Source organism: Humulus lupulus, chromosome 2 (assembly GCF_963169125.1).
Source record: "Humulus lupulus chromosome 2, drHumLupu1.1, whole genome shotgun sequence".
NCBI lineage: Eukaryota > Viridiplantae > Streptophyta > Magnoliopsida > Rosales > Cannabaceae > Humulus > Humulus lupulus.
Window position 1 is genome coordinate 10673547 of NC_084794.1, and position 20337 is coordinate 10693883.

The following is a 20337-nucleotide window of genomic DNA, read 5'->3' on the forward strand; positions in this document are numbered from 1 at the left end:
AGTTTCAGCAGGTAGAAAATTACAAAACCGCTTAAAGGCGTGTTCCCTAAGCTACCTGGTTTTGCACCCAAAAATTCCCAAAACTTCTACCCATAAATTTTTCCAGAAAAAGCATCCTGAAACCCATACTCTAAAGCGATTTCCTACAACAAATGTGCCCTAACCTAAAAAGGGCTGTCACCCCCCATAGTCACACAACCCAGAAAACCCTTGCATGCGGCTACAGTGAAATTTTTTACCTAAGCTACAGTAGCATGTTTTCAAAGTGAACAGGGTCAGGAAACTTACAGTGTATGGCTGGGAGGTAGACGAGGGCGTTGCGTTGGTAGGAGCTTCGTCGGTGTAGTAGCTTCCAAAGCTTCAGAGAAGTCCGTGCGCCTTAGCTTCGTGAGCGATGAAAATGGCAGCAACAGGGTTGAGGGTTTCGTTCTTCTGAAATATGGAGAGGGAAGAAGAAAGGAGATTTGGAAAATTTCGAATGAAAGGATGGCCCGTGCGTAAGGTGGCCACCCCATTTTTATATACGTGAAGGATCACGTGTAGAAGGCTCTTGGATGACCCTGGTGAGGGATCCGAGGCCTTCCACTCCATACGAAACGACGGCTGGGCATAGGCTAGGCCATTAAATGCGGTTCTCGTAAGATGTACCGTCACCACCCACAACGTTCCACGTATCAGACGCCTACGTAAGAAGTGGAATGTGAGGAGTCTACGGGGAAGTCTAAAAGCCCCTACTGTGGTCTTATATACGACGTCATGTACCACGAGCAGGAGCTTGGGGGACAGATGTACGCCCTGATTTTCCCACGGGCTGATTAGCAGACCGAGTTACTGACTAATCACAATTAGTCCATGAACATCCCCAAGACCGGAGCTCCCGCTTCGATGTCGTACCTTCTTAGCTCGAGCAATCCCTAAGGACACGCCAAGGTTGCCCAGGACTGGGGGAAAGAACCTGAAGGTCGAAGGTCGGGTCAGGGGAGCAGCTCGTGGCATGAGCTATATACGGAGCTCTGACCCTCTGTAAAGTCAACACACGCAAGATAAACGTGCATATATCTGACATCACGTGTCCGATATCTCCCTGACTTCTTGGACACGCAACAGGAACGTGCATGTTCTGAAACCCACGGCTGGGTTGGGCCGTGCGGCCCATTATCTTCTTACCTATCGATTTGACCATACTTATGTGTCAGGTTTAGGAATTAATCATGAATGTCACAGAGTTGATATGACAAATAATAAGGTCACGGGATGACCTCCTTACCAACTTCCAGGTGCCTTCTCCTATAAATATGGAGAACCTGGGAGTTGATAAGGGTTGAAAAAAATAGTCTCTGAATAGATATATGCTTTGTAACCAAATACCCAGAATATATCAATAATATTGAATAGTGGAGTAGAATGATTTTAACCTTCGAACCACTTAAAAATGTGTCTTGAGTCACCTAGTTCACTCTCTAAGATTCTATATCTGTGATGGTTCTATATTCAGCACTAATCCCTTTCTCTTCTTCTCTTAATTACCTGTTGGCGAAGAACCGCGTCAACAATATAATATATAATCTCTTGTTGTTACTATTAATAAATTCAAAAACTAGAACAAATATAAACTTAAACTTAAACAAAAATTAATTATTAAAATATGATATTTTAAAGATATTTTATGATGATTTAAATAATTAAATCATATTTATTTAAAAATAATAATGACATATATATCATTTTCTTTATCTTATAAATTTGTGTAGTAGTTTATTTTCTTAATCAAGTGATTGAAACTCTTTTTTTTCATCAAATTCACCAAAGGACATTGCGAGATACATTAGAAACTAAAAAATAATTGATGTATGTATACTACTATCTACACTATGACTTTTTCTAATTTTATTTTAATTCTATTAGGGAAATTTGATAAATCATGCTTATATTAGCTTAATAATTAAAATTTGAATCAAAGTTAACCACCATATGATATCAATGCTCATCTTTCATTTAATACCAAAAATACCCCTCTCATAACACTTTTCCTCTATATTCTCCCTCTTCCTCTCTACCTCTCTTCACCATACCTCTCTTCACCATACATTCTCTCTCTTCACCATACGTTTTACACACAAGATTTTTATACTAAAATCTTGCAAGAAAGATACACATTCAGACATTGTGGATTGTTTGAGGAGAAACACCAAGCTTTGTGTTATTTTTGCTCATAGTGAAGAGATTAAATGGGTAAGTGATTTTCTTTGATTCTTGTTGTTGTTGGTTGCTTTTATGATTTAGAATGCTGTTTAGATATTGGATCTGTAGTTTGTTGGTATTTTTTGCTGTTTTTTTGGGTGAAAATCGTGTTATGTGAAAATCTGCGTTTTCTTGGGTTCCCTGAGTTTTTTCTAAATGCCCGATAGAGGCCCGATTCAGGCACGATAGTTGTTGAGTTTCAAGGTTAGGGATGAAGGTCCGATGGCAACCCGATGGTTGCCCGATAGTTTTGGTTACCCGATGGTCATAAAGGTCCGATGGCTACCCGATGGTTGCCCGATTATTATTTTAAATCTATACACCCTTTTTAAGTACGATAATGGATCGATAGTAGTCCGATATATGCCCGATTGTTGTTATTAAGTTACTACGGATCTAATAGTACGATGGTACACGATGTTACCCGATACTTACCCGATATTAGTGTTTTAAGTGATCAAAAACATAAATAAAACTTTGCCCGATACCGCCCGATATGGCCCGATACTGGTACGATGCCAAAAAATTTGAACTAAATTTCGACATTTTGTTGCCAATTACTGATTTTTTTTTTCTTTGTACATGATAGGGTCAACTTTGTTCGCGTACTTAATGTATAATGGTGTTTGGGAGTGTGAAGGTAGAGATTGGGTTTTTAATGGAGCCGAAAATTTAACGTTCGAGTTGGAGAAGGACATAACTTACTCACAACTTGTTGAAATTTTGTACTCAGAGCTGGAGGTTGACAAAGTGCAGTATGACCTGAAATTAGAAGTGAATTATAAGTACATGAAAGGGTTAATGTATCGGCCTGAACTTATAAGGAATGACAAGGGTGTAAGCTTATATTTGTCAATGCTTTTGAAGAAGCCAGATGAATTTGTTCCCTTTTTTGTGACTTTGGTGGAGAAGAATATCATTGTTGATCGTAATCCTCCACCAAGTACTGTTAAGGATACTCGTAGTGAGGTTGGGACTTATGTTCCAGAAACAAATCCGAAGGTGCTGGTAGCCACGGCTGTACCTGAATCAAACCCTTTCATACTGACAGTTGATCATGTAGCACAGATGCCATTTCATGATGATTTTCCTGATTGTCCTGACCCTGAAGATGATTTTGAGGGCAATGACGATTTTCTTGATTATCCTGAACCTGATGCTGATTTTGATTGCAATGATGATGTAAGAGACAACCAAGAAACAGAGGTCCATTCTCAAGCTTTGAGCCTGAGTCCACTGTCGTACCGAATACCGAGGCAAACAACATGTAGAAGTAGACCCCGTAGAGAAGATCGCCAAACACCTGGTACTAGTAGTAGTCGTCCAGACGGAACAAATGATGCTAGAGAATTTAGTGATCTACTCTTTTCTTCGACATATTATAGTAAATTCAAAGCTCAGATGTTTACAAGAGAAGACATTGAGGATAATAGTCACTATATATCTATGGGTGGCACATCGGGCGGGGAGATTCATTTAGGAAAGTTTTTCAGAGACAAGGAACATTTAAAGAAGGTTGCTGGCTTGTTTGCAATGAAGAAGGGATTCGACTTTATAGTTAAGAAGTCTGGTACTGATGTTTGGTAGATTACATGCAAGGATCCTGATTGTGGGTGGAGGTTAAGAGGGAAGAAGAAGCAACTTTCTAACATGTTCGAGGTGACAGCATTTGAAAATGTACACACATGTTCCCTCGATGTTCGAAAAAAAGATAACCGTCAAGCATCACCTTTGGTAGTTGCCGAACTGATCAAGGATAAATTCTCAGTTAACGGTTCATATTATTTAGCCTCCAAAATAAGAGAAGATATGAAGAATTCTTTCGGGATCGAAATGAGTTATGAGAAGGCTTGGAGATGCAGAGAGAAGGCACTCCACATAGTTAGGGGTACGCCTGAAGCTTCATATTCGAAGTTACCTGGGTACTTGCACATGCTGCAGTTGAACAATCCCGATTCCATTACTGATTTCAAGGTAGACGAGGGTCGCTTCAAGTATTGCTTTTTTTCTCTGGGTGCTTGTAGGCGGGGATTCAAGTTTTGTCGACTTGTTATATGTATTGATGGGTCCTTCTTGAAAACTAGGTATGGTGGCCAAATGTTGTGTGCCGTGGCATTGGATTCAGACAGCCACATATTTCCGATTGCTTTCGCAATAGTTGACAGTGAGAACCACGACTCTTGGACCTATTTCATGAGGAAGTTGAAACAAGCGGTTGGTGATGTTGAGAACTTAGCATTCGTATCGGATAGGCATCAAAGCATTGTTCATGCTTTGGAACTTGTCTTCCCTGATGCACCCCACGGCGCATGCTACCACCACATTATTATGAACGTGGCTAGCAAGTTAAAGACTGATTGCTTCACGGATCATATTTACAGTTGTGCATACTCGTATAAGAAGACAGATTTGGAAAGAGAATTTGAGAAGATAAAAGCAATGGATGTTCAAGTTGCACTATATCTTGAGGGCATTGGATTTGAAAGATGGGTTCGTGCGTACTTCCAGGGGACCGTTACAATGTAATGACAAGTAATTGGGCTGAAAGTTTCAACAGCAAAACTAAGGACGCAAGAGCCTTCCCGATCACTGCTTTTGTTAAATTCATCAGGTTTACTATTCAAACATGGTTTGCTACTCGAAAGGAAAACGCTGAAAAGTGTAGCACGACTCTATCACCAGTTATGGAGAGGGACTTGTCATGTCAATTTGAGAAATCTCGGTTCTTAAGCATCGACAGAGCTGGACCTTATACATTTAATGTCCACCTCGGAGGAACAGTTCAGAGCGGTGGTATAGTTGATTTGGAGGCACGAACATGCAGTTGCGGCCTATTCCAAATCATGAAGATTCATTGTCCACATGCATGTGCTGCTGCTCAAGAACGAAATATTAGCATGTACGCATTGTGCTCTCAATATTACACAAGAGAGAGTTGGAAGAGCACATATGAGGGGACAATTATGCCAGTTGGTGATGAGGATGATTGGGAATTGCCTGAAGACATTAAGAACATCCAAGTTGGAGTACCGATTGAGAAGAAACCTGTAGGCCGACCGAAGAAGCAAAAGGTCGGGCGAATTAGGAAAAATCGATATCCTTCTAATGGAGACAAGGTTGTGATACAACGATGTTGTAGCAAGTGTGGTGGTAAAGGGCACAACAAAGCGTCTTGCAAGTACCGAGGTTAAATTGTTTTGTTTGTATTCTAGTAGACCTATTATGTTTTATTTCTGCTTGAACTAGTAATATTTGTTATGTGCTGGATTTTGCAGGTTTTTTTCTCCATTATGAAACTCTTAAATATATAATAATCCAGTGTTGGTCCGATAGTGCACGATGCTGGTACGACAATGCACGATATAGTTTGTTGTATGATTATTTAAATGGATCTTACAATATGGTACGACGTTGCTCGATGTAGTACGATAGTTAATGTACGACATTAGGGTACGATAATGTACGATAGTGGTCCGATAGTGGTACGATGGTATGGTTTCAGTACAGTTTCGTGAAATTTGTGAGACATGTGAGGGTACGATAGAGTACAATAGTGATCGATGATAGTACGATGCAAAGATTAAGCACATTAAAATGTAGTAATTACAAAAAGAGCAATCAAAAAAATTGTACAATTCAAAAAAATTAAGACCGTTCAACATAAGTTTTGGTAGAATAAGTCTACACACCACCTTTGCCTAAAAAGTTTCATATTATTGCCAGTTACATTATCAAATGGTAGTTGTAGAAGCTTATGTTCAATATGCTCAATTACGTAACATCCGCAATCGCCACTGCATTAGAAAATAAACAATAATTTAATAAAGTTTTGTAATTAAGAAATAATAATTAATATGTGATATTTAATAAAGTTCACCTGGATTTTGTTTGCGGTACGAATTCACGTGGAGTGAGTTTCCAATCGAAGGGTCTGACCTGGCTCTCTGATGCTGTCAACTGAGGCGCGAGTATAACGTCATGGTTCTCAAATAAACCAGACTGTCGCAAGACCGACGGGAAAATGGTACACCAGTCAACCATCAAGCTGATCAAATCGTTTTCGGAAATTGATCCAATACTGGAGTCAAAGATGTTGAGCATCCACCCATTCAGGTCTGCTTCTACAGCTACCCAATGCAATTGGTCTTTCAAGAAGATGGCAAAATAAATGAACTCCTTGTTCTGCCAACTCGGTAAGAACTGGACTGCATCACCCCTAACCAAGTCTAATATACTGTCATCCCAACTAAAGCTAGAGTAGTCAGAACCTGGAAAAGCGTCCCACCGAGCCTTCAATGATTCGGGAAAAATTGCAGGCATAACAACACAGTTCTGAGGGTACACGTTAGGATAAAATTCTAGACGCCTCCTCATGAGATGGAATGTTGCATCTAAATGCTAAATTAAAGGAAAATTAAGTTAGTAACCACATTATCGTACCAAAATAAATAAACAAAAAACTATCAAACATGAATATAGTAACTATCGTACCTCAATCGTACCATAATCGTACCCCAATCGTACATGAATATAGTAACTAAATAACAACAATAAAACCTTCTATCGTACCCATATCGTGCTAATGTCGTACCATCATCGTAACTTTATGGCAAAAACTACGGTAGTATACACCATCATACCCACTAGCGTCCCACTGTCGTACCATCATCGTACCATTGACAAAGTAAGTTAACATATAGAAACTAACTATTATCGTACTACCATCGTACCTATATCGTCCCACTACAAATTCTAAAATTATGATGTTAATAGTAACTACTTAACAAATTATATCGTACCCCTATCGTGCTAGTGTCGTACCACCATCGTACCATTGACAATATAAACAGTTTATAATTTGACACTTATAAATATCGTACTACCATCGTACACCAATCGTACCTATATCGTACCACTACATATAGAAACATTTAAATAAATTTTCAACATTTTTTAATTATGAAGTTATAGAAAACTTACAGAGTCAGAAAGCCATGTCCTCGGAGTATGCAGTTTCAGGAACCAAGCAGCATCGTGTGTCCCTGAGAAGCATTCCCTCGGATATTTATTCCCAATAGTGCCAAGCAACCACTTGTGAAAGGTCATAAGTAATTTTCCATCAACAACCCTCAATGGATCCACATTCACTGCTGTCTTCGTTTTCTTATTCCTTTTCTTCATTGCAGTGTACTCATCGAACCACCTAGGTCTCTTTCTTTCTCTCCTCTTCTCCGGTGCTAATGGAGCTATGTCTAAGAATTGTACCTCAGAATCTTCAGTATCTCCGATTACAGTAATTTGCATATCCTCTGGTGTGCGAAAAATGTGATCATCTACATCATCAGGTCTGTAATCGTTAGGGAGAGTGTCTTCATCTACAGGAGACTGAGGGCCTTCTTCAGTGGACTGAGGGTGTGGATCTGGAGCTGGCCTACTAAGATCTTCCATCATTGTCATCAGCTTCTGCAATTGACCCAAGATCTCGGACTGACCTTTAATAAGGGCACTTTGTTGCCCTTCAACCTTTTCCAACCTGGCCAAAATCATAGAGTAGCCTGGTTGCTCAGCTTGGGAGGAGGTGCTGGCATGAGGTGCTGATGGGGGAACCTCAGGTGCCTCAGGTGGTGGAACCTCCTTAAAAATATTTGCTGCTTCTGCTTGCTCCGCTAACTTTTCAGCAAGCTTTTCAGCCTGGCTCTGTAAGGCTTCCTGTGTAGGCTGTCCATCGGCACCCACCTCTAGTTCCTCTAACCCCATGTCCACATACAATGGGGCTTCATTGTCTGTAAGGGTCCTCACATACTGTTCTTCAGCAGGTCGGGCACACAGGTAGGGGTATACTGTCAACTGCCACAAAAAACAATGAATATTTAGATTGGAAAGTAAAACAATATAAAAAATAAGTAATTGTCATCGGTGAACAATGGTAACCTATCGTACCATATCGTACCCATATCATGCAATTATCGTACCCTAATCGTACCATATCGTACCCATATCATGCAATTATCGTACCCATATCGTACCCGTAAGTGAGAATTACTTGCTAACTATCGTACCATCATCGTACCTCTACAACTACATTAATAAAGAATAAATATCGTACCCCAATCGGACCATCATCGTACCAAATCATACCCCTTAGCCAGTTTTCAAACAGTTGACAAAAAACCACAAAATAACCCCACAATCGTACTCAAATCATACACTATCGTATTCCTATCGTGCAGTACCCATAGAATTGCATATCTAGAAAAAAATATAGAACATTCAAAATATTTAAAAAGTAAAGTAAAAGCTCACATTTTTGGCAAACAATTTAATAAGTTGCTCTTTGTGTATCTCTACTTTCTCCTTGCTCTGCCAGTTGATCATTCTTGGAATGTCTTGGCCCAATCTCACAGCATAATCCTGACCCAACTCAATGATGGACTCAAAAGCCCAATACTGCAATGCTGCAGCATACCCATAAATAGAGTACTTGGCCTCCTTCTGAGTCTTTCCTTTCTCAATCTTCTTCTGTAAATGCTTCTTCATTTCTACAAAGTCTTTTTGACAAGTTTATAACAACTTCTGGTATGATATCTTCCCCCACGGGTACTGGAAAAAGAAGTCAACGTCATCTACCATCTTCAGCATGTCAGTCTAAACCATCAACTTCTCCTCACGACCTTTCAAAACACCCTCTACTAATAAGCACAAACCAATCTTGTACACATCATCAACTATTTGACAACTCTCAAAAGTTCTGCGCAGTTGCCCTATGCTCACTGGGGAATGACCATTGAAGTACTCAAAATCAACTGATCTGAAGTGGTCTTCGCTTTAATCTCAGCTTCAGACGGTCCGGCCTCGAAATTTAAACCAGTAACTAAAGCGAACTCCAATTGGCTAAATCTGCATCGTTTTTTCCCAATATAAAACTGGACTTCGTCAGTCTTCTCCCCTCTGAATTTGTGTAACAACAGCTGATGGACTAAGGCACCAGAAAAATTTAATGGTTCCGCCATGAAGAACTGTTTGAAAGGGGATTCCTTCACCCTATCCAATAAACCACACTGTATAAATTTTGCTTTAATCTTTGGAAAGTACCAACTGCCGCGCCAAGTGATACGTCCTGTAAAATGTTCTTCTACTGGAACTATCAGTTGTGGAGGTCTTAAATTCTGCATAAAACAAATAAATACCCAATTAAATAGAATAAAAAAAAACATCAAATTTTATATTCTGCAATTTACTATCGAGCAACTATCGGACACTATCGCACCATATCGAACACCACTTAAAAAAAAAAAAACAAGAACTATAACATTATCGTGCACCATCGTACCTCACATCGTACACCATCGGAATATAACAACACAACAATTTGTTCCCAATATCGGGCACACATCGTACCTAATATCGTACCCTATCGTACCTTCATCTTCAACCTCAAGTTATCAGAAAAACAAAACTATCGTACCAACATCGAACCACTATCGTACCCCTATCGTACAGTCATCTTCAACCTGAAGTTATGAGAAAACACAAACACTATCGTACCCCTATCGACCCACTATCGTACCCTATTGTACCTCTCAAAAAACCCAGAAAATTTTCAAAATTTTACGGTTTATCAGATTTTGACAATACATACTATCACATTTTGAAATGGAAAAGAAAGTGAAAAAAACACATACCCTAGACATTTTTGAGTAATGGGGTGTCGGTTTTTCTTCGGGGTCTAGGTTTTTCTTCGTCTCCGGTGGTGGTTGGGGTTTGGGTGAGTGTCGGGGTTTGAGGGAGGCTTGGTCTCCGGTGGTCTGGGTTTTCCTTCGTCGGGTGATGGGGGTTTTTCTGACCGTCGGGTGAGGGAGAGAGAGGCGTCGGGTGAGGGTAGTTATGGGTTGCTCGATGGTTTTGTGGGAGTGAAGAGTTTTGGCAGAGAGAGGGAACTGGAAATGGCAGGGGAAAAGTTACAGTTTTTATTTATGTTTTTTATCACTATCGTGTACCATCGTACTATCGGGCAAGTATCGGGTACCATCGTGTACAATCGTACTATTAGGTTCGCAGTAACTTAATGACAACCATCGGGCATATATCGGACTACGATCGATCCATTATCGTACTTAAACGGTGTATAGATTCAAAATAATAATCGGGCAACCATCGGGTAACCATCGAACCTTTATGACCATCGGGTAACCAAACTATCAGGCAACCATCGGGTTGCCATCGGACTTTCATCCCTAACCTTGAAACTCAACAACTATCGTGCCCAAATCAGGCCTCTATCGAGCATTTAGAAAAAAACTCAAGAAACCCAAAAAAAACGCAGATTTTCACAGAACACGATTTTCACCCAAAAAACAGCAAAAAATACCAACAAACTACAGATCCAACATCTAAACAGCATTCTAAATCATAAAAACAACCAACAACAACAAGAATCAAAGAAAATCACTTACTCATGTGTATCTTTCTTGCAAGATTTTAGAGAGGAAATGTATGAGATTTTGTTATGAGATGGGTATTTTTGGTATTAAATGAAAGATGAGCATTTGTATCATATAATGGTTAACTTTGGTTCAAATTTTAATTATTAAGCTAATGTAAGCATGATTTATCAAATTTCCCTTCTATTATTAATTTCTTTTTAAATATTATTGTAATTTATGTATATTTCATGTAGCCATATAAATATATATCTATGTTAATGTTGTGCTTAGATGTCATATATGTAGAGATTGTTAATATAAAATATAGAGATTATTGATATAAAATACTAAACCAATTTTTATTAAAATTATAGATAATATTTATAACTTTAAAACTAAACAAATGTGCATATCTAGTTGATTCTACCTAGTATATAAATATATATCAACTAAATATATTTTTTTCTTTTTGCTAATATTCTCCATTTTTCTTTTCCTACTTAATTTTTTCCTCTATCTCTGTTTTTTTTTAATATTTTACTTTTTACCTTATATTTAAATAATTTAACAAAAATTTATATAAACAAAATAATTATGATATTGCTTGAGAGAATATATAATATTACTATTAAAATAAACTTATTTTAAATAAGTCAATCAATAAATTAGTAGTATATATATTGAGAGATGAGATAAAAATAACAAAGGATAAATAATTAAAAAAAATTGATCAAACTAAATAAATTTATTTTTTATTTATTGTGTTCAAATTCCGTATCCATGATTACTCAAAAAAAAATATCGTTGAGTTACATTAGTTATTAGTTTAATGTTACAATATAGTTAATCATTGTCACAATATTATTATTTGAATACTTTTAAATTAAAATTATAAATCTTTGTTACAATTATGCTAATAAAAATTATATAATATTTTTGTAAATATTAGTTACAAAAATATATTTTCTAATAATAAAACTAGTTCTAGAAACTTTTGTTAGTTACAATTTAATCTCTTCTTAAACTAATTTTCTAAATATTAGTTACAAAAATGTAAAAGTTGTTTACCATTGAGTTGTAATAAATATTTATAAATTTGTAGTAGATATTTACAATTGTAACAAATATTTACAAAAAAAAAAAAATTGTATTTGCTATTTTGTGGGTACAATTTTGCTACTTCATATTTACATTTTTGCTACTTCATATTTACATTTTTGTCCTTCTGTATTTTTGTAAAAAAAATTTGTAGTTTTGTTATGAACCATTTTTTTCTTATCTTTTTTAGTTTTTAATGTAATTTTGTAGATTTCCCAATAAGTTATAGTTATGGGCTTTGGATTGGGCTTTATCTATGTACAACAATTTCTAACTGTTGACGCCGTTTTTCATTAACTTAATTATGTAGAGCAATAAACAATTACCTATGAAGAAAAAAAATGAAAGAGATTTTTTACGTGATTCAGTAGTTAAAATCTGTCTATGTCCATGAGTCACTTTTATTATAAACTCTCCGTGAAAGCTTCAAGTGAGAATAATTTTGTAGAGTATTTCTCAGTACAAGATTGTGCGTCAGTGCAAATGACCAAATCGAAGTTATTTATAGACGTGGTTACAAGAATATATTCCCCCAATTTAAGGAAGTTACAACACATATTTAAATTCAAATGAATATTTGAAATAGTAATAATAATAATATTACAACTTAAATGTATTATTTATATAAAGTTCTCATAAAAATAAGGATTTAACACACGGTCTTAATTAATCTCAAAGAAATAGGAATTTCCCAACAGTTTTTCTATGCGTATGTTTAATGCGTCATCGAGCTTGAACACTGCTTCAACACGCTTTCGATATCACTCATAGCCTCAAGCTCACCATTCCAGTTGTCACCTCCTCTTCACTTGATCAATCTGTCGAGCTCATCCCTCGAAGAAGGTTAATGCCTTCGGGCCTGCAACTTATGCTCGAACGCTGATGACAGCTCTAGAACTATGACAATTCGTACAGATATAATGTTAACACTTGGTAATCCCTAGCTTACTCTTTACGAGCCTATATTTCGAGTCTACTTATTTATGTTCGAAATTCGGGCGTAACATTTTGCCCCCTCAAAAGTGTTGGTTTGAATTCTATGAGAAGTAAACTTTTGAACTCCACTTTTGGGAAATGTGCCTACCTACCGCACTCGAGTGTGGACACATGTCCTTAGGGGATTACATATTGAGAGTGCTCAAGTACTCTTTTCTCTGCACACGTTCTTTCCTATTCCCCTTTTTGCCGCCAATTTTCGGAATCAAACATGGTCCATTGGATCACCATTCAATTTATTTCAAGGGATTAGATTAATCCCCCAATGCCACATTTTCATCTATTTACATTCTCATTCATCTCTTCCATCCCCACTTTACAATCTCAACTTTCAGAAAAGAAACTTGAACCAGAACCTCAAATTTTTGTAGGTTCTCCAAGCCAAAAAAACAAAGCAACCTTAGATCGTTTGGTTCCATTGCATCATTGCTACTTCCGATCTTTCAATTCGGGATCTCTTCATTCCCAAGATCGACTTTGTGTAAGTTTGTCGAACCTTACTTCTTTTTTATACAATTCTCTTCCATTTTCATGCATGAAAGAAAAACGTTTCTAGTTCTTGCTATGTTCTTGAAATTTTTACTGTGTATAAAAGTTTTTGTATTCATAGGGTGCATAATCTTGACGGGTAGAGATCTGTTTGGGCAAAAAATTGATAAACACCATCATTTTTTTACCAAAATTAATGAAAACGATGCAAATTCGATACAATTGTGATGCATTCACGAATACTTGATTTTTTGGGCAAAACTGTGCAAATTTGATGCCAAATCGATGGAATCATGACAACTTGATTTTTTTTTTTCCATATCGATGCTTTTTCGATGTTATTGTGATGTAATCATGAAAACTTGATTTTTTACTAAAACGATGCATAATCAATACCAAACTAATGCCAAATCAATGATTTATGCTGAAATTTGATAAAAACTTTAGAGACTCGTATCTTTTCAGTCAAATGATTTTTTTTAAAAATAGATATTTTTTCGAGATCTACAAGATTAAATCATGTAAAATCTTAAATTTTGTATGTAGTGTCGCCTTGATAGAGAGAGAACGTGAAAGATAGGTTATGAGAGAGAGAAAAATTACTCGCAGAGGTAAGATGATCAAAATTTTACAAAAAGACCAATTTTTTATTTTTGGGATACTTAATAATATTTTCATAATTTTTAATATAGGTATATTTTCATGCATAAAGCTTTGTCTAAAAGCTTCTCCATCGCAAAGCCTTGTTCCTTTCTCTTTCTCCTCATTCTTTTCTCTCACCCAAATCACTTTGTCTAAAAGCTTCTCCATCGCAAAGCTCCATCTCCATGGCAACCTTTGATTCTAAATTCAAAAATTCTACCCAAAAGCATCTATCGAGAAACCTAAGAGCTTTCCCCCATTTTCCTTCCTCCTCCCTCTCTCTCTCTCTCTCTCTCTCTCTCTCTCTGCCTCTCTCTCTCCCTTCACTTCCATTAATTTTAATTTATTAATTTTCATTAAAAAAAAAGATTTTTTAATATTTTTAAATTATTTTTTTTAGAAATATACATGTGACACGTCGTTAGCTAGTCACGTCAGCACGTCGTTAACCATATTGGACATACGTCCCACTTTACAACAACACCAGAATTTTTAACGGCAAAAAAATTAGGGAACACAATAATGTATAGGTCATAGTTTAGGTAGCAGAAATACTAAATAGTAAAATATTTTTTTTACATTTAAAAAAAATAATTTAAAATGTAAACAATAATAATTTAAACAAATTGTGCCATTTATCTAAGAAATATCATACAAACTACCAGCAGAGGCATCATAACTAAACTAGCATATTATTTACCAGTAGAGAACATAATGAAATGAACTGTCCCTACCTTCTCTTATAAACTCCTCTTCCCTTAGAGATTGTTCCTTTACGAACAAATTTTGAGGTCCTAATAACCCTAATGGAATGATCTCCTGAATCATCACGATGGTGATGAAGATGACCGTGATCTTTAACAAGACTTCTTCGAGTGCCATTTTTATGAAAACCCAAATCTCTATTTCTAATCCCAACTCGATGGCTCCTAGGCCTCAACGACTTCTTCAAATGGGCACCTTTGTAATCCCTCCTCCTTGGACGAGATAACGACCTCTTCCTAGTCTTGTGGTGATTATTATGATGATTAGAACCATAGTCACACAAACTTCCGCCATTTTCTTCTTCATCAATACTGCTAGAACTTTTATCAAACACTTCGAGGTCTCTTTCCCGTCCTCGTCTTCGTCTCCTTCTTTTGACCGAAAGGAGTTTGACCCATAAGAAAGTGCACAAGTAGTCACAAGAATATGCACTAAAAGCAAAACATGCCCATGTCATTCTGCATAGGCTCCGGCACACACACTCGCATATGCCCAATTTGTATGATAAGTAGATGAATAAGAGAACTGCATGAAAAACCATAATCAAACCAAAATAATTTTAGCAAATTATTGCCTTTGTTTGTGCTAATTTTAAAATTTATTAAGAGACTCACCAATGTAGAGCAGAAGAAATACCAAGAGCAATTTAAGCAAGTTGGCCACACAGAAATTTTCGATGTAACAAATGAAATCCCATGTGGAGCCGCAGACTGAGCTGATTAGATATATTATGAAACATGAAACAAAAAATATTCCAGATTAATACATGCATAACAATCACCAGTGAAGTTATATTAAATACATAAAAAATGTTCTAAGTCTAAAATTTGATTTAACCTGCAAGACTTTCCGGCCAGGAAATCTAATGGGGAACCAAAAAGGTTGCCAACAACTTTACCAAACCCAGAAAAGAATGAATCAATCACATTTCCCATTTGATCTTTATCAGGCTAGAAACTGAAAAGAAGAAAGAAGAAGAAGAAAACAATTAAGGTTAAGATATACATGCACATTTTATTTGAAATACATATATAATTAAACAATAGATTTATAAGTGTTACTTGAAATACATATATAATTAAAAAAGTTCGTCAAAGAAGAGGAAGAGGGGTGTTACATCTAATTGTTTGCTCCAGAACCATTTGTCCATAGCCTGCAAAACAATAGCCAGAAGAAAAGATTCTTCTCAGTATTTCATTTTTTCAATTTTTTTTTTTTTTTTGGGATCTGAAAATAACTGAATCTGGATGATATATCGAAGTAAGCAACCGTCCTTCAAAATATTTCCCACCAAAATAAATCAACTATGATTAGGATGTTGCCATCTCATATCAATCCAAGGCCCAATATTGCCTTCCTTTTAGGTTTGGCCCAGTTCCATGGCCTCAACCAAATATGGAAATAGTTTTGAGAAAATACACACATAAACTGATAAACAGAGTTCTACTATTATTTGTAATATATATTTGTATTGTTGCATATGTTTGTCAATTGTATTATTAGAATTGGAAAGAAATAATCTTGTGGATAATCAAAGTTCCAATTAATTTGTATGTTTTTATATTATTTTAATGTTTATTTCTAACATGATATAATTTTCTTCACAAGCGTCAAGGTATTACTACCATTTTTTTATAAATGTATTTTAATTCGAAAAAAATAATTAAATAAACTATGGTGAAAATATACATCATATATAAGGTATTAAATAATAAAGTATTGAGTTAGTTCTATAATAAACAATAAAGTACTAAAAGTTCCAAGATAGTAATAGTGCATTTTTAGAAAAAAGCTCTTGGCGTCGGCCATAGGAGCTTAAGCGTTTCTCTATATTCCTCGGTAAAAGCTGACAGCATGTCTTGTGCACGCCAATCATGCTCTAGCTAAGGCTGATTTTCTACTTATAGGTTGGTAGAGTGCTCCTTGGTGCTTCGGGTAAAGCAGAGATGCTAGGAGGGGTGCGTATCTCCCTTATCATTCTTTGTGGCCGACAACCGGTTGGGTGCATATGGCAGTCTTGCTAAGCTTGGCTCGCTAGCGTTGTTGTTTCTTCTCTCCCTTAGTGATGGCGACTGTTGCTGTGGTAGTGTTGGTGCTCAGAAGGAGACCGAGGCGATCCTTGTCTAGGGTGACGTGCGACCGGTGGGGTGGCCAAACACCAATAGTGGGTTGAATTTGATTGGTCGATGTGTCAGTGGGTTGGATCTAGGGACATTCATGGTGGGTGGGTTAGCTCTACGGCTTGAGGGTCGTTGAGTCAAGATCTATGGCTGCCTTCTTGTGTTATTTTAGTTTTTTGTTATTGATCTGTTTTTATTTAGTTAATAAAGCCCCATTTGTGGGGCTTGTAAACCATTCCATTGGTAGTGTTTGTACCTACCATTTTATATAGTACAGTAGACTATTGTCACTTCTTCTTCGTCAGAACTTTTATTGGATGTACTACCTAAATTCAAGATGGATGAGAATTGAATTCCTCTTCGATACCCAACGTTCGTGCAGTGCCAAATGAAATTCCCATTCGCTTAGGGATTCCCAGAACGGTTTCATTTCACTTCTACTCATATCCCGAGTAGGATCAAATATTCGATTTCAATCTATGCGGCAACATTGCCAACACTGCTAGTCAAAAATATTATTTTAAAAAACAGTTGCGATAATAGTTTAGTATATGAGAAATGTTGATAATTCAAATCCTCTGAAAAATATAAAAAGACCATAAAGAAAAATGCAATTCCTATACGTATATGATGCTTCGAGGGTCAGCAGATGCATTCCAAACGAAATTCAATGGCAAATTAGAATGCAGTGTCAGGAATAAACATGCAACGAAAAACAAGTTCTGCTTCCGATGAATTCTTTCTTACTGATGAGAAACGCAACTATATCAATTGATAATACAGTTCTTAAATCATTATCAGAGCACATAAAACAAGTCGTTGACACAAAGTAAATCCCATCCCCTGGTCATCTGAAAAGCTTTATGGTTTCCCACATTCCCATCGACAAGCGACAAGGACATGGGAACACTGACCACCTAAAAGAAAATTGAAAGGCTTCGATTAACAGATTCGCTTCGGCGTAATAGCAAACCTCAATCCATTCTTCCCTTCAAGATCCTCTCGGTCACTTCAGTGGGTGTTCTGTGAAAAGTTACCAGATAAATAAAATAATATATGTTAGACGAGTTAATGCACAAATAGCAATAATTTCAGGTTATACACGATGATATCAGCTGAATCAGAACTATTTGAATGATGGCAGAACAGACGGAAGAAAGAATGAACTGATTCAAGCGAGAAAAATGAATCCAAAAAAATGCTCAAGAACCTTCAGATGTCAACCTTTCTAAGATCTACTATCAATCAATAAGCAAAAAAGCACTTCACAGCAGCAAAAGAAAAGCACCAAGAAGTTGTGATCAAGTCTTTTAGACTTTTATGTTACAGGTTTGAATTGAGAAGAACATGTTGCTTTCTAGTAATTAAGAATGTATTTTAGATGGGCTTACACAACATAGACATGGCCTCCCCATCCACTCAAACAGTCTCGGTCTACTGATGATAGCAGTGCTTGTGAGACAACCTCAAATAGATCCTCTGGTTCCTGAGTGACAATAAAAAAGAAGAATGTTATAGTTTCTCCTTCTGTACGATAATTGAAAAGGAATCATTTCTAGTTCAGAAACACCAAACAGAAGCAACAAGAAATATGATTTTCATAATCAACAAGTTTGCAATACAAGAGGAAAAAAATTATAAACTAAGCTACACGCTCGCCTTACTGAAGTACTACCAAATTATAACGGAACCCCTTCAAAGTGTAAATAATAATACTCCAAACCCTCATAAAATTTCAGAATAATGAAGGTACCTCTTAACACGCAGTAAGTATAAAAAATTTGACTCAAAATCAAACAAGAAGTATAGTTACCATTTCTAATTTTTATGAAGCAACCTCAAAACAAATACACAACCACATCAAAACTGCCAGGCAGAAAGAAAAGCTAAGAAAGAAAACACACCAAGTCAGGCTTGAACATTGCCTCGCAAGCACCATAAAGAGACTCAGATGCAGTGCCAGCAACCACAAAATCTTTTGCCAGTTCCCTGCACAAAAGTAACATCAATATTACACTTTGTTTTCAAATAAGTCCACGAGTGGGGAATTCGTAGAAACATAAAAGTGCCTAAAATTGACCAATATACCCATTCGGCAAGCTCCGAGATTTACATAAAAATAAAAGGCCCACTGTAACAAGAGCACATTAAAAAAGGACGTGAACGAAAATGGCTCTACATTTCACAAATAAAGACAGAGAAGGGGGAAAAGTGGCAATAATTGACTGTGAACAACCCCTTCAACAAGCTTCAAGGTTTGAATAAAAAAACGTCTCTCAACCAGAGTAAATTTGAAATGAACTAAAAGAAAAAGATCTCTACATTCCTTAATGGTTACTAATATGAAATTAACAAGATAAACAGTAAAAGTGAAATCCCAATTTATGACATTTAATATAAAAGAAAGTATTCACTTAAGGATACTAAAGAAAAGCTTGGGGTTTTCCTCTACAGATCCTAACTTCAAAATAATAGCAACACTAACATGATTGACAAACTTACTTAGCGCCAATTGAATCCATGGTACAGATGAAAGGCTTATCCTCGTCGCTCAATCCAGCAATAACAGGTTGACAGAAATATGGCCCAAACCTAAATTAGAGAGAGGAAATAAATAAATCTATAAAAAACCTAATTCTTCACTCATTTTCATCTCTGTGAGATTCTTCAATAATAATAAAAATTAAACCTTTTCTCGTAAAGAATAGCTGAGACAAGGCTGGCAAAAGTCTCGGGCTTCATATCCCTTTCCTCACGAAGTTGATACAGCTTGTGCCTGAACACTAGCCTCTGGTACCTTCCCCATTAAAAGAAAAACTCAGTAATAGCACTAAAACCCTTAACAGAAAAAGGGAAGAAAAAAAAACGAAGCGAGAGAATGGGGTGGGGAGTTCTTACAGAGTCTGAGCATCGGTGCCAAGGCCGGAGAGACCGAGGTAAAGCCTATCGTGGACTTTGTAAATCTTCTGGAAATCAGTGGCGATTGTTTGGAGCTGAACTCCGAGCCTCCGATCGCTGGCGATGGCGAAGCAGTTCTTGCCCACCATGGCAACCAGGGCACTTCCATTGTACTCGAAGATCTGTTCATCCACAAAAGTATAATCAGAGATAGACACACCTATACGAATCAAATACAACCCTACATCACTGAATCACTGCATGAGAGAAATGCATAGCGAAACTTACCGACATGGGAGAAAATTAGGGTTTCGTTGTAGTTGAAATTGGTCTGAGTGAGGTGTGTTTGCAATGTCGATCGCTTTTTCAGAGGAAATCGGTGGCTTGGGGCTCAATCCAAGCTTTTTGAGACTCTTTTCTTTTCTTTTCTTTAGTTTCTTCTTTCTTCTTCTCTTTGCTCTTAGTTAATAATGGGCTTGGGCCGTTTCGCTTATTGGGTATTGACTACTAAAGGAAGGAAGATAGCCCGTTTTTGCTCACCATAAAGTAGGGATGAATTTATTCAAAAATATGACTTTTTTTTTAGTTTACAAAAATACCTAAGATTTAGAAAAATACTAAAAATATGAAATTAAAAAAAAAACAAAAAATACGGAGGAATATAA

General features: G+C 36.7%; 2 protein-coding genes across 2 annotated transcripts; both read right to left on the bottom strand.

Moving 5' to 3' along the window:
- Positions 1 to 14452: 14452 nt before the first annotated feature.
- LOC133817257 (uncharacterized) lies at positions 14453 to 16257 on the bottom strand. Its single transcript, XM_062249722.1, has 4 exons — positions 15772 to 16257; positions 15492 to 15611; positions 15269 to 15369; positions 14453 to 15179 (listed from the first exon to the last, which is right to left on the bottom strand). The coding sequence occupies exons 2-4, from the start codon at positions 15587 to 15589 to the stop codon at positions 14620 to 14622; spliced, it is 759 nt and encodes a 252-aa protein (XP_062105706.1). The 5' UTR covers positions 15590 to 15611; positions 15772 to 16257; the 3' UTR covers positions 14453 to 14619.
- Positions 16258 to 17500: 1243 nt separating this feature from the next.
- Positions 17501 to 20117, bottom strand: LOC133817258 (proteasome subunit beta type-3-A). Its single transcript, XM_062249723.1, has 7 exons — positions 19961 to 20117; positions 19673 to 19854; positions 19464 to 19571; positions 19277 to 19366; positions 18679 to 18763; positions 18166 to 18260; positions 17501 to 17797 (listed from the first exon to the last, which is right to left on the bottom strand). Exons 1-7 carry the CDS (start codon positions 19964 to 19966, stop codon positions 17749 to 17751), a joined length of 615 nt encoding a protein of 204 aa, XP_062105707.1. The 5' UTR covers positions 19967 to 20117; the 3' UTR covers positions 17501 to 17748.
- Positions 20118 to 20337: the final 220 nt, after the last annotated feature.